The sequence below is a fragment of the Rattus rattus genome, chromosome 5, assembly GCF_011064425.1.
Source record: "Rattus rattus isolate New Zealand chromosome 5, Rrattus_CSIRO_v1, whole genome shotgun sequence".
Classification (NCBI taxonomy): Eukaryota; Metazoa; Chordata; class Mammalia; order Rodentia; family Muridae; genus Rattus; species Rattus rattus.
In genome coordinates, this window is record NC_046158.1 from 105,197,203 (window position 1) to 105,211,538 (window position 14,336).

Genomic DNA, 14,336 nt, shown 5'->3' on the forward strand with positions numbered 1-14,336 from the left:
TAAAGCGCACATTCTGTGACACCGCCATTCATCGTCACTTCATCTTCCAGGTTTTTGCCTGGAACGTTTTGAAGAACAGCATACGTGACTTGAGACTCTTCCCTGAAAACGCCTGGGAAACTTTGGAGGCCCAAAGGCAATGCCACATCGCCAATACCAACCTTTTGTGATGATCGTGAACGAGACCTAAGGAGGCACAGGGAGACACTACACAGACAGGAACGGTGGGGACTGCAGCACACCGACTTCCTTTCCCAAATGCCTGGTGGCCCCGCCCCCTCCCAGACTTTCTCCCTTTCCTTCAACACGCACCTGAGTTCTTCTCGCACTTCCACGGCCGTGTTCCCCGTTATCACAAACACAGTGTCCATGGCATCTGTGAGCACATTGCAGGCATAACCAATATTGATGGCAGTTTCTGGGACAAAGAAAAATGGCGTCTGTTAATGTGTTACCTTTTCCATCAAGTTTTGGAGCTGTGGCTGTGTTTCCCCAGAGCCTATCGGTTCCACGGATGTCAGTGAACACACAAAGCACCATATAATACAGTTGACCAGGAGAGAAGCCCGAGACCTGGGACCCATAACCAAATTTGCCGTTCACTGAGCCGCTGAAGAAGTAGGCTCATCTAGGAATCCATGGCGTCTCATTTGGTTTTCAAAACCACCTTTAGATTCCCAAACCAATGCTCATTCAGATACCCTAAGATCCCATAGTGCAATGAAGAGAAAATATAAAACAAACCTTTTACCAGAAACCTCAATCAACTTCATTCAAGTGTCAAGGTGCTAAACTTGACTAATAGGCAAATCTAATATGATAGACTAATAATTGAAGGCAAATGCATGCAACCTTTTATAGTTTTCCCACTTAATGAAAGGTATTAGAGTTTAATAGTCAATTCAAGGACCACCCAGAACCGTTCTGTCAGAGACCATGGGGAATTATACCATACTCAGCAATTCTGCTTTAATTTTATAGTCATTTGGTTCTAACAATATGGAATCATGAAACACTAGCTAGTTCTACAGAACTGCTCATCTTATTCTAAATCAAAACAAATAATGAAATCTCAGCATATCTTTTGTATAAAGCAAAGAAATCGGAAAAACAATGGTAAATTCATAGGTACTTGCAGTAATTAAATGCTGAGGTCCCAAGACACGTCAGCTGCAGGAAGTCTCATGTAGTAAGTATCCATTGAGTACCACAGGCTTCAACTTTCTGCCGTTTAATTTTCTAATTAATAATTTAGGTAGATAGTAAGAGCACCAGTGGAAGGGGAAGCCCTGGGTCCTGCTAAGACTGAACCCCCAGTGAACTAGACTGTCAGGGGGAGGGCGGCAATGGGGGAGGGTGGGGAGGGGAACACCCATAAGGAAGGGGGAGGAAGGGGATGTTTGCCTGGAAACCGGAAAGGGAATAACACTAAAATGTACATAAGAAATACTCAAGTTAATAAAAAAAAAAAATAATTTAGGTAGAAAAACAGAAGTGGGTGGTAGGTAGGCCTGGTGGCCCAGATAGGGGGTTCCAAAGTTCAAGACCTGCCTCTGTGGAGGGTTTGAAGCCAGCCTGGGCGATTTAGCAAGACCATGTCTCAAAACAAAAGGTAAGGGAGGATGGGCTATGCAACTGAGTGGAAGATTGCTTGCTTAGCATGTGTGAGACCCTAGGTCTCCACATAGAACTACAAAGAGACAGACAGACAACAGGCAGGCAGGCAGGCAGACAGACAGATAATGGGAATACAGGCATTTATATATAGTTATACAGAAAATTGATTTATCTCATCTGCAAACCTCTAAATGCTTTATAGGGTGCCTAACACAAGGAATGTAGTCTTTAAAGTACATGCTGGTTAGCTGAGTATTTTGTTTCCTAATGTCAGAGCATAAAATTCTAAGCTTTCATTATTAGCAACAGATTAAAAACTTAGTAAACTATTTTTTTTTCTTTCTTAAGGAAAAAAGTACTCATTTAGTATCTGGTCATTCCTAAAAGAGGTTCAGCTCTCACAGGCAATCCTGGAATTCAGCCAGGTGCACTGATACAGCTGTTCAGTCAGGTGCACTGGTACAGCTGTTCAGCCAGGTGCACTGGTACAGCTGTTCAGCCAGGTGCACTGGTACAGCTGCTTGAATACAGTAACATGTCCATAAACAGTCGTGAAGCAGTTGGTGCACTTAGCCTCTTGGAAGTTTACCCAATACCCTGAGATAGTCTAGATCTCCACAGCTCCCAGCCATCAAGAAACTGAAGGTGAGTACAAGGCCTCCAGACCCTTGCTTCAACACTGATAGGACAATGCTCACATGAAAACTATATGGAGAATTTTTCTCTCTAGGGGTAGCAACTGTACAGAAACTCTGCTGACCAGAGAATGTACTATGCAAGCTATTTTTGTTAGTTTAGTTTTTGCATTTTTTATTAAATTATTTTTTATTACTTGTTACTTTTTAAAATTAAATTTTGGTTAGTCTTTAAATAATAAATTCATATTTTTAAAAGCTTTTTTTTTACATTTCAACTTTTCCTAAATAGAGGACTAGAAAAATTATGAATTGTTTTAAGTTTTTGGTTAACATTTTTTAAAAGCATTAATTTCCCCTCTTCAAACATCACTGTCACCTATTTCCCAATTACCTTGTTTGTCTCCTGTTAGAATCCAGATCTTAATATTGGCTAGTGATAGACTTGTAATTGTTTCAATAACACCTTCTTGTAATTTATCTTCTACAGCGGTGGCACCTAAAAGCTTAATCGGAGAGTAAAGAATAACTTACGTTAATACACACAAGGAACACACCCAACATCTGTATTTCAGTCAGAGTTTAAAGATCAATGAACAGGAGAAGACGGAAGCTTACAAAATGTTGATATAGTAAATACGCTATTGTATAAATAAATTAATCATTAATCGGATGCTGGTAGGCATCTGAAAGGAAGTTCCTAAGTCAAACCAACTTAATAACAGAGGCCCAGGAAGGTGTCATTTCCATGGAGGAGATGGTATGCTCAGGTGACATGTTGCGTAAATGGATAGAAGCTACTCCTCTAAGGATTTAAGAAGTCCCTGGCTGCTTCTCCACTTTCGGCAGCAAAGGAGGGGTCCAAAGGAAAGCCCTCAGCTGGTAGTCAAAAAGCTGAAGGACAAAAGGTGGTGCCGTCCATGCACTAAGAGGCCACCAGGTAGCCAGTCAGTGGTGGCACACGCCTTTAATCCCAGCACTTGGTAGGCAAAGGCAGGCAAATCTCTATGAGGTCAAGACCAGCCTGGTCTACAGAGTGAGTTCCCGGACAACCAAGGCTGTTACACGGAGGAACCCTGTCTCAACAAACAATCAAACAAAAGCCAGCAGGTGCTCTAATAAAAACTGAAGATTGTTCCATTTTCATCCTAACAATAACACCTGCTTCCTACTACTCCCAGCTACCAACGTCCTTGGTCACTGAGAAGAATGATTTTTTTTTCCTTTTTTTTTTATTAGATATTTTTTAACATTTCAAATGTTATCCCTTTTCCCAGTTTCTCATCCATAAATCCCCATCCCATCTCCCTTGCCCTTCTATGAGGGGGGGGGTACCCCCCCCACCCACCCCTTCCTGCCTCCTGGCCCTGACATTCCCCTACACTGGGGCATTGAGCCTTGGAAGGGCCAGGGGCTTCTCCTCTTGGTGCCCAATAAGGCCATCCTCGGCTACATATGTAGCTAGAGTGATAAGTCTGTCCATATGTACTCTTTGGATGGTGGTTTAGTCCCTGGAAGCTCTGATTGATTGATATTGTTCTTTTTTTTCATCTTTATTAAATAGGATACTTCTTCTTTACATTTCAAATATTATTCCCTTTCCCAGTCTCCAAGCCAACATCTCCCTAACCCTTTCCTCTCCTATTCTATGTGGGTGTTTCCCTCCCCACCCTTCCCCATTACCACCCTCCCCCCAACAATCACGTTAACTGGGGGTCCAGTCATGGCAGGGTCAAGGGCTTCTGCTTCCACTGGTGCCCCTACTAGGCTATTCGTTGCTACCTATGAGTTGGAGCCCAGGGTCAGTCCATGTATAGTCTTTGGGTAGTGGCTTAGTCCCTGGAAGCTCTGGTTGGTTGGCATTGTTGTTCATATAAAGTTTCAAGGCCCTTCAGCTCTTTCAGTCCTTTCTCTGATTCCTTCAACGGGGGTCCCGTTCTCAGTTCAGTGGTTTTTGCTGGCATTCGCCTATGTATTTGCCATATTCTGGCTGTCTCTCAGGAGAGATCTACATCCGGTTCCTGTCAGCCTGCACTTCTTTGCTTCATCCATCTTCTCTAGTTTGGTGGCTGTATATGTATGGGCCACGTGTGAGGCAAGCTCTAAATGGGCGTTCCTTCATTCTCTGTTCTAAACGTTGCCTCCCTATCCCCTCCTAAGGGTATTCTTGTTCCCCTTTTAAAGAAGGAGTGAAGCATCTGCATTTTCGTCATTCTTCTTGAGTTTCATGTGTTCTGTGCATCTTGGGTAATTCGAGCTTTTGGGCTAATAGCCACTTATCAATGAGTGCATACCATGTGTGTTTTTCTGTGATTGGGTTACCTCACTCAGGATGATATTTTCCAGTTCCATCCATTTGCCTATGAATTTCATATTCATTGTTTTTGATAGCTGAGTAATATTCCATTGTGTAGATGTACCACATTTTCTGTATCCATTCCTCTGTTGAAGGGCATCTGAGTTCTTTCCAGCTTCTGGCTATTATGAATAAGGCTGCTATGAACATAGTGGAGCATGTATCTTTGTTGTGTGTTAGAGCATTTTTGGGTATATGCCCAAGAGAGGTATAGCTGGGTCCTCAGGTAGTTCAATGTCCAATTTTCTGAGGAACCTCCAGACTGATTTCCAGAATGGTTGTACCAGTCTGCAATCCCACCAACAATGGAGGAGTGTTCCTCTTTCTCCACATCCTCGCCAGCATCTGCTGTCACCTGAGTTTTTGATCTTAGCCATTCTCACTGGTGTGAGGTGAAATCTCAGGGTTGTTTTGATGTGCATTTCCCTTATGACTAAAGATGGTGAACATTTCTTTAGGTGCTTCTCAGCCATTCGATATTCCTCAGCTGTGAATTCTTTGTTTAGCTCTAAACCCCATTTTTAATAGGGTTATTTGTCTCCCTGCAGTCTAACTTCATGAGTTCTTTGTATATTTTGGATATAAGACCTCTATCAGTTGTAGGATTGGTAAAGATCTTTTCCCAATATGTTGATTGCCATTTTGTCCAAACGACAGTGTCCTTTGCCTTACAGAAGCTTTATAGCTTTATGAGATCCCATTTGTCGATTCTTGATCTTAGAGCATAAGCCATTGGTGTTTTGTTCAGGAAATTTTCTACAGTATCCATGTGTTCGAGATTCTTCCCCACTTTTTCTTCTATTAGGTTGAGTGTATCTGGTTTGATGTGGAGGTCCTTGATCCACTTGGACTTAAGCTTTGTACATGGTGATAAGCATGGATCGATCTGCATTCTTCTACATGCTGACCTCCAGTTGAACCAGCACCTTTTCCTGAAAATGCTATCTTTTTTCCATTGGATGGTTTTGGCTCCTTTGTCAAAAATCAAGTGACCATAGGTGTGTGGTTTCATTTCTGGGTCTTCAATTCTATTCCACCGTTCTATCTGTCTATCTCTGTACCAATACCATGCAATTTTTATCACTATTGCTCTGTAATACTGCTTGAGTTCAGGGATAGTGATTCCCCTGGAAGTTCTTTTATTGTTGAGGGTAGTTTTAGCTATCCTAGGTTTTTTGTTATTCCAGATGAATTTGCAAATTGTTCTGTCTAACTCTCTGAAGAATTGGATTGGAATTTTCATGAGGATTGAATCTGTAGATTGCTTTTGGTACAATGGCCATTTTTACTATATTAATCCTGCCAATCCATGAGCATGGAAGATCTTTCCATCTTCTGAGATCTTCAATTTCTTTCTTCAAAGACTTGAAGTTCTTATCTTACAGATCTTCCACTTGCTTGGTTAAAGTCACACCGAGGTATTTTATATTATTTGGGACTATTATGAAGGGTGTCGTTTCCCTAATTTCTTTCTCAGCTTGTTTCTCTTTTGTGTAGAGGAAGGCTACTGATTTATTTGAGTTAATTTTATACCCAGCCACTTTGCTGAAGGTATTTATCAGGTTTAGTAGTTCTCTAATGGAACTTTTGGGGTCACTTAAATATACTATCATATCATCTGCAAATAGTGATATTCTGACTTCTTCCTTTCCAATCTGTATCCCTTTGATCTCCTTTTGCTATCTGATTGCTCTGGCTAGGACTTCGAGAACTATATTGAATAAGTAGGGAGAGAGTGGACAGCCTTGTCTAGTCCCTGATTTTAGTGGGATTGCTTCAAGTTTCTCTTCATTTAGTTTAATGTTAGCGACTGGTTTGCTGTATATGGTTTTTACTATGTTTAGGTATGGGCCTTGAATTCCTGTTTTTTCCAGGACTTTTATCATGAAGGGGTGTTGAATTTTACCAAATTCTTTCTCGGCATCTAATGAAACGATCGTGTGGCTTTTATCTTTCAGTTTGTTTATATAGTAGATTGCATTGATGGTTTTCTGTATATTAAACCATCCCTACATCACTGGGATGAAGCCTACTTGACCATAATGGATGATTGTTTTGATGTGTTCTTGGATTCGGTTTGTAAGAATTTTATTGAGTATTTGTGCATCAATATTCATAGGGAAATTGGTCTTTCTTTGTTGGGTGTTCGTGTGGTTTAGGTATAAGAGTAATAGTGGCTTCATAGAAGGAATTTGGTAGCACTCCGTCTTTTTCAATTTTGTGAAATAGTTTGGATAGTATTGGTATGAGGTCTTCTATGAAGGTCTGATAGAATTCTGCACTGAACCCATCTGGACCTGGGCTCTTTTAATGATTGCTTCTATTTCTTTAGGAGTTATGGGGTTGTTTAAATGGTTTATCTGTTCCTGATTTAACTTCGGTACCTGGTATCTGTCTAGAAAATTGTCCATTTCCTGCAGATTTTCAAGTTTTGTTGAATATAGGCTTTTGTAGTAGAATCTGATGATTTTTTTTAATTTCCTCTGATTTTGTTGTTATTTCTCCCTTTCCATTTCTGATTTTGTTAATTTGGACACATTCTCTGGTTAGTCTGGCTAAGGGTTTATCTATTCTGTTGATTTTCTCAAAGAACCAGTTTTTGGTTCTGTTCTTTGTATAGTCCTTTTTGTTTCTACTTGGTTGATTTCAGCTCTGAGTTTGATTATTTCCTGCCTTCTACTCCTCCTGGGTGTATTTTAGACCCCACTCTAAGTTGTCATTAGAGTCTCCTGATCTGGAATAGTTCAGAGCTCTGCTCTCTATAGAAATTGTTTCTGCTCTAAAAATGTGCATCAGAAAGCAGAGGTAGAAACTGAATATGTTGTATCAAAGATCAACTAGGGGTTGGTAAATAGGAAGTCTACAATCCTTTACTTTGGGAAGACTTCCATTGCTTAATTTACTGTTAACAAAGCCAGTCTGCTCGATTTGCTGAGCCACACATAGTAATCTGGAACCCAGCATATAAAGCGTGACCTATCACTGAAAGAGAACCATGTCTACATGCAAGATACTTAGCCAATGACTTAAGTAAGCACAGAGCATCGCAGTTCCGAACTTATACCATCAAATCCCTTTCAATTTCTTCATACAGCCCAGATATCCGTTCATCCCTCTCAGCGATGGCAGAATTTGCATCTTCAAGCATCTTCTGCCACATTTTAAAGTACTTGTCATCAAGCTCTCGATAAGCAATTGCTAAAGTTCGGAGACCTTCCCCTGCAAATTCCTGTGAGAGAAGACACAATCTTAGGGACGGGTAGACAACAATAAGCACAGTGAAAGTCCCCACAACATGGTGACTGTTTCATTCACACCCATTTTTCCCCCAAGAGCACCACCTCGCTGTCCTGGCTCTAACTCTGTACCTCCTCAGACATGGGAGAGAATAGTTGTGATTTATGTTAAGCCTATGAGGTCTGACATGCGGGACCCTAGCTTTCCCCCTAAAAACAGCTGAAAATGCCTACTGAAGTGTCCTACTTGGGAAGAGAGAGATGGTGTTGGAACCAATTGTATCTATACATTGAAAGCAAGTGTTCTCTGCCTGTAGGAGGTGTTCCTGTCCCAGTCATGAAGACAGGAGTCACAGCTAGGCAGGCAAAGAGAGAAAGCTCTTTTGTGAACTAGAGCGGGCTCTCTCTCCACGCCTTTTCACACACACACCCCCAGTAGTTACGCATCCTTGGTGAAAATTCAATGAGTCCGACTTTTTCATATACTTGAAAAGCTCCACAATAAAAGCTAAGAGCAATAACTGGTGAATACGTCAATGCTAAATAGTTGAGAAAGAGAAGTCAGGTCTGCTCCTTGTGGTTATGATAATCACCTTTGAAGGAAAGGGAAGAGAAATGAATAAAAGATACTACAAGTGTGAGTTTTCAGGGCTGTCTTTGGTCTTTAGACTCTAGACTCTTCTGTGACATGTTTCCCTTTTTTAATTACATTGGTTTTATCTTTAATAATAAGACAATGTTTGAAATCTTGAAGATATCATCATCAAATCAGACCAGCTCAAACATTAATTATTTGTTAGAAATTATAGTATAATTTATGGAGCTATTTTAATAAGCAATCAAATATCAGGAAGTCATGTTTTTCCTAAGTTAGTATAAATTGTCAACTTGCACAGTCTAGACTCATCTAAGAGGAAATACTCAACAGAAGAATTGCCTGGATCAAACTGGCCTTTGGTATATCTATAGGAGGTTGTCTTGATTATTAACTGAGGCAGGAGGTCCCTGCCCACTGTGGGCAGGACCATCCCTGTGCAGGTAGTTCCAGGCTATGTAAGAAAGCATCAGCCAGGGTGAGCCAGAGAGGAATCCAACAAGCAGGGGTTGAGGTTCTTGCTTTGAATTCCTGCCCTGTCATTTCCAGTGATGGGGTGACCTAGAAATAAAAGCCAAATAAACTAGAACACTTGGTAAGCGGACAATCTCATATGACACTTCTGGTACTTTTATCCTTCTAAGAGAGGTGATGGGTAAGATATTAGTGCCTGCTATGTGTCTCGCACAGCCACAATAGCTAGAAACACAAGTAGATTGAGTTTGGGGGTAATGTTGAAAACCTCACATGTCACTTCTGCCTTCAGCGGTCATTTTATGGGCCTCCAAACTACAAGTAAAACATTTTAATAGCCATTTCTGCTCCTTCAGGCCCTGCTGGTCATTAAGCATGGTTTCTCTATTGTTCTGATGTACAGGGCAGATACAGTTTTATGATCAGACATGTGCTAAATCACAAAGCACCCTGATTAGTAAAAAGAAAAAGGAAGTGCATGGTGCAAAGATGTGCTTTAGCCCACAAAGACCATAAGGAACACTAAGTGAATTCATCACCAGGTAGTTGGTAGCAGTTCAGACACTGCATTCACATTTACAAACCCCCTCTTCTAAGACCACTGCATCCCCTTCTGGTCTGGAAATCTAATTACTGCCTTTAAACCATTTTTTTGTCTTCTCAAGTCACACAGACACGCCTTTGACTTTAACAGGAAACCCCACTGGGCATTGCCACTGACTCCCATTCTGTTCTGCACAACGGTGAATCCACTCTAAGAGGACACTAGAAAAGGGGACAGATGACTTAAGTCATCTAATTAGTCATGAAACACACATTTAATCCAAAATGGTTATTTGAGCAAGGACTTTTCCTATCATAAAACTATCCAAAATCAATAATTAGGTACAAATGTAAAGGCGTAGAAGGTAGAAGCCAAAGGAATATGAATGCGGAAAAGAACAGGTCTCGTTGGCCTGCCCTAAAAACAATTCTCCCACGCCTGCCCCAAAAGAAACTACCAAGTATCTAGTGCCTTGGTGTTTGAGCAATGACAAAAATCATATGGTTATCACTCTAATATATTTTTTTAGTAACCAAAAACCCTAAAAGGCCATTTCAATCTCTGGAAGGCATTAAAAGAAAAATCAAGAATGCTCTATTAAAAATGAAAAAATAGCTATGTTTATAACAATTATTACTAAACCATCACTTTTAAACTTAAAGTCAGCAGAGCATTTACATTTTCTGTTTTTAGAGGTCTTGAGGGGATGTTTTATAATAAAAACAACATCCAGCAAAGGAACTTGAATCATCAATAATTTTAATGGCGGAATAAAAATGGATAAAATAAAAATTTTGAACCATTCCCTGCAACATCCACAGGGGTCAACCAGAACTTCAAATAAACTGTTAACATGACACTAAGATGCTAGGTTTAAACCCAACGCATCCCTGTTACTTCACAGTCCCTTGCTCTTGAGAGAAGAGCAAAGGAACTCCCTTTAGAAAGTTCCTGAAAAAAATCAGACGAGTCTTAGAATGTGTGGGTTGAGCATCCATAGCACATAAGGGGCTCACAGTTTGTAGCCAAAATGAAAGAAGTCTTAAAGGGAAAGCTGGCTCCAGAGACCGTTCTTCTGTCGCCATCGAAACACAGCCTTAAAATAGGAGCCCTGAGGGACCCTGAGCTCACCCAGCCATGTGGCTCTCTCCACTGTAATAACTCACCTATGCTAAAACTCTGATTGCGAGCCTGTTCCTAGACCATCAGGGACCGCCCTCGGTGGGATGGCTCCCCGGTGGACTTGCATTTCAGAAGTCAGCTCCTTTGCTGATATTTGTTAGCAAGTCCTAACCATCGGGCTGTAAAGGCAGCTCCTGAGCTGAACTGACACGAGGCACTTACACTGAGATGGTCTGATGTCAAGGACAGCAGGTCTTCATTGGAAGGATGGAGTTTTTCAAACAAAATAGTATCTGCTCCTTTGGAATAAAGTTTTATCTGTCCTTCTGGGTTTCGAACTGAAAAGTAACCGTTTGGAAAAGTTGATTATTAGCACTGAAATCTGTGAAAACTAGCCCATCTGGAAATGGACATAAGGTTTTTGCCTAAACCAAAGCATTCACGTTCTTTGGCTAGACAATCACTACCTAAGTCAGTTGGCTTTATTCTTGTTCAATTAATTAAAACATAATTCCTTCTACTAGACATTCTGATTTCCCAAACTCAGAAACAAATAGTTTTAGTCTGATGTACATGGCCTAGAAAGATCCCCTTGCCTACTATTGCAAAATAACTGAAAGGTTTAAATCAAGCCATATGTATTAAGGAGAATTAAGAGCTTTTTTGGAAAGTTCTTGGTGTGTAATTCAAGATCTTCTGTTTAAATATCTATCACAGTTACACCAACCTGTCTCCTCACAGAATTCTATTCACAGTGAAGACTTTTATTAGATGGAAGAACAAAGAGAGAGAGAGAGAGAGAGAGAGAGAGAGAGAGAGAGAGAGAGAGACAGAGACAGAGAGAGAGACAGAGAGACAGAGAGACAGAGAGACAGAGACAGAGAGAGACAGAGACAGAGACAGAGAGAACATAGCAAAGAGGAACTCCAGAGTACAAAATTCACTCTCTCCTCTCAGGTTTTAAGTATCTTTGAGAGTTCTTCCTCCCCTAACTTAGAGCAGGTCAATCTGAACAAAGACAAGGTGATTGATAGCCCCACGACTTGGTGAACCTGTCCTAATCCATGCTTTGTGGTCCAACAGAAGAGGAATCCTATTGGTGACAGAGTGAGGCCTTTGTTTTAAACTACTAGTCTTTTGTCTCAGGAAAGAAGGGTGAGAGAAAAGCTGTCATCTTTAGAGCTTAGTCATGGCCCATCTCTCTGTCTGCCTCTCAGGGATTTGCCTACCTCCTAGTTTCTCAGGATGTTGCTCTGGTATTCTCTTACTCCCTTTGTTGCTTGGGAAAGTTCATTCATTTTAGTGATTTGCTGTTGGGTCAACCATAGCTACAAACAAAACTCCTCACAGAGTTGAAAAAAGACCCTTCTGTGCTTCTCCCACTGAAGTCTGTTATTGGTAGGGCTGGTTTTGCTTGTTCTTCAGGTTTGGGAATGGCGGCCCTTACCAGACTACCTGCATTACTAATCTCACCTGTATATTCTATCAAATGTTACTTTCAAATACTTAAGAGTTGACCCAACTTTGCAGGCTTGGTTTTACATTTGACACACAGTAGGCACCTAATAATATGAATGAATGAATGAATGAATGAATGAATGAATGAATGGTAAGGTTGTGTGTTTCCACACAACTGCCTGAGCTACAACCTCACTTCATAGTCTGAACTCACACTTTCACAGGCTTCATCAACTGAACCTAAGGTCATTTCACGCCTTCCACTTAAAGTGCTCTCCACAAACAGGATGCCGTAGAACAGGAGAGCACAGTATATACTTTATTATCTATTTAATGGCCATAAGGTGAAGGTGGGAAACAGGCTGGCAAGGGGTATATGTCGATAAGCTTTTTTCCTTCATTAGGCAATTCAAGCCAAGGTATGAGAAGAATTGCACCAGACAATGCAGCTATAAAAGCTGGCCAATGGTCTTGAAACAAAAGACCATGACAAGATCCAGAGCAGAGAGATTTCTAGGGTGTTGGGTATCTGCTCAAGCCAAGAAGGGGTTTAGAATAGAATGTGCTGGCTGTGGCTAATTAAGCTCTTTTTTTTTTTTGGTAGTTACAGTCTTTTGATTAAAATTTGATGATTTGGGGGAGTGGGGAGATGATAGGGTCTCATTATATAACCCAGGCTACCCTTAGTCCTCCCATGTGCTGGAATTATGATAAGCACCACACCTAGATATTTACAATTGAACAGTCTCTGTCTCACAACAGATTTTGAGGGCTGATGCAATTTATGCTTTAGTGGTTATCTGCCATCTGCTTCTACTCAATATTTTGTTGGTGTTTGTTTGTTTATATACAGAATAACTGACCTTTATATGCAAATTAGTAAATAGACTCTTCCATAATGATATAATGACGTTCATATGTTTGCTAATTAGTAGATTCTATAACCTTTGACAAGCCACTATAGAAATCAACTTTTATTTAAACAACACTGACTTAAATAAGGGCTCTGGTCCCCAAATGAAATCTAAGCATGCTAGTATTAAAATCACACATTAATAAGCTGATGACTGAAAGACTCAAAACAAACTATAAGGTAGAAAATGAAGAAGGAAGCAGAAGCAGAGAAAAAGCAGAAGCAAAAGCAGAAGCAGAAGAAAGAAGGAGGAGGAGGAGGAAGAGAAGAAGGAGGAAGAGGAGAAGGAGGGGGAGAAAGGGAGGAAGAGGAGGATGAGGATGAGGAAAGAAAAGGCAATGGGAGACTGTACTGGCTGGTTTTGTGTGTCAACTTGACACAAACTGGCATTATCACAGAGAAAGGAGCCTCCATGGAGGAAATGCCTCCATGAGACCCAGCTGTAAGTCATTTTCTCAATTAGTGATCAAGGAGAGAGGACTCAGTCCATTATGAGTAGTGCCGTCCCTGTGCTGGTGGTCCTGGGCTCTATGAGAAGGCAAGCTGAGTAAGTCAGGGGAAGCAAGCCAGTAAGCAGCATCCCTCCATGGCCTCTGCATCAGCTTCTGCCTCCAGCTTCCTGCCCTGTGTGAGTTCCATTCCTGACCTTTGGTGATGAACAGCAATGTGGAAGTATAGGCTGAATAAACCCTTTCCTCCCCAATTTGCTTCTTGGTCATGATCTTTTGTGCAGGAACAGAAACCCTAAGACAGAGACTAGGGAAGAGAGGGCAGCAGTGTCAGACATTTGCAGGAATATTGTCCCCATAGAACAGGCCACGTGACAGTCAGGAGGCTGGGATTGTTTCCTGCCTAGACTCAAACAGACTTTTCTACCCTAGCAGAGTCCCTCTTGAATTCTCCCCTGATTAAAATGATTAAAACCCAAGCAGCCAAAATAAAGCCTGTGAGCCCCACTCTGCTAAACATTGCCCTTTCTCATATGGGATCCATTAAGGCAGGCATCTGATGTCTGCGGTTAAGCTGAGAATTCCCCACAGCCCGTAATGGTGACCGATGCTGAGCAAAAGCCAAACTTCTCCCCATAGAACAATCTTAGGTTTTCGTCAACACCCTTAGAGCAAAATAAAATCCACTGTGAGCTAGATGAGGACCATTCACGCCTCCCCTGGGGTTGTAAAGAGAGGACAGCTCCTGCTGGTCCAACAGTGAGCCAACACCTGGAGCCGCCTGTGTGCTTCTCTGCTGACGGAAGCTGCCTGCAGCTGTTACAGGAAAACTAATTAAAATGAGTAGCCTCAGGTCAATCTCTCCATACTACGTTCCGGTAAAGACTCCAAACCCTATCATTATGGATATATATTTTTCCACAGTAGGAATTAATTT

General features: G+C 41.3%; 1 protein-coding gene across 1 annotated transcript in view; it reads right to left on the reverse strand.

The window, feature by feature from the left end:
• The window catches only part of Atp8b4 (ATPase phospholipid transporting 8B4 (putative)), a 192,105-nt gene that overhangs the window by 40,187 nt on the left and 137,582 nt on the right, over nt 1-14,336 (reverse strand). The window contains exons 16-19 of the mRNA XM_032902598.1: nt 10,802-10,917; nt 7,673-7,837; nt 2,647-2,758; nt 313-418 (exon numbers count right to left, since the gene is read on the reverse strand). Of these exons, the coding sequence (XP_032758489.1) occupies nt 313-418; nt 2,647-2,758; nt 7,673-7,837; nt 10,802-10,917 (499 nt within the window). The remainder of the gene's footprint in view (nt 1-312; nt 419-2,646; nt 2,759-7,672; nt 7,838-10,801; nt 10,918-14,336) is intronic.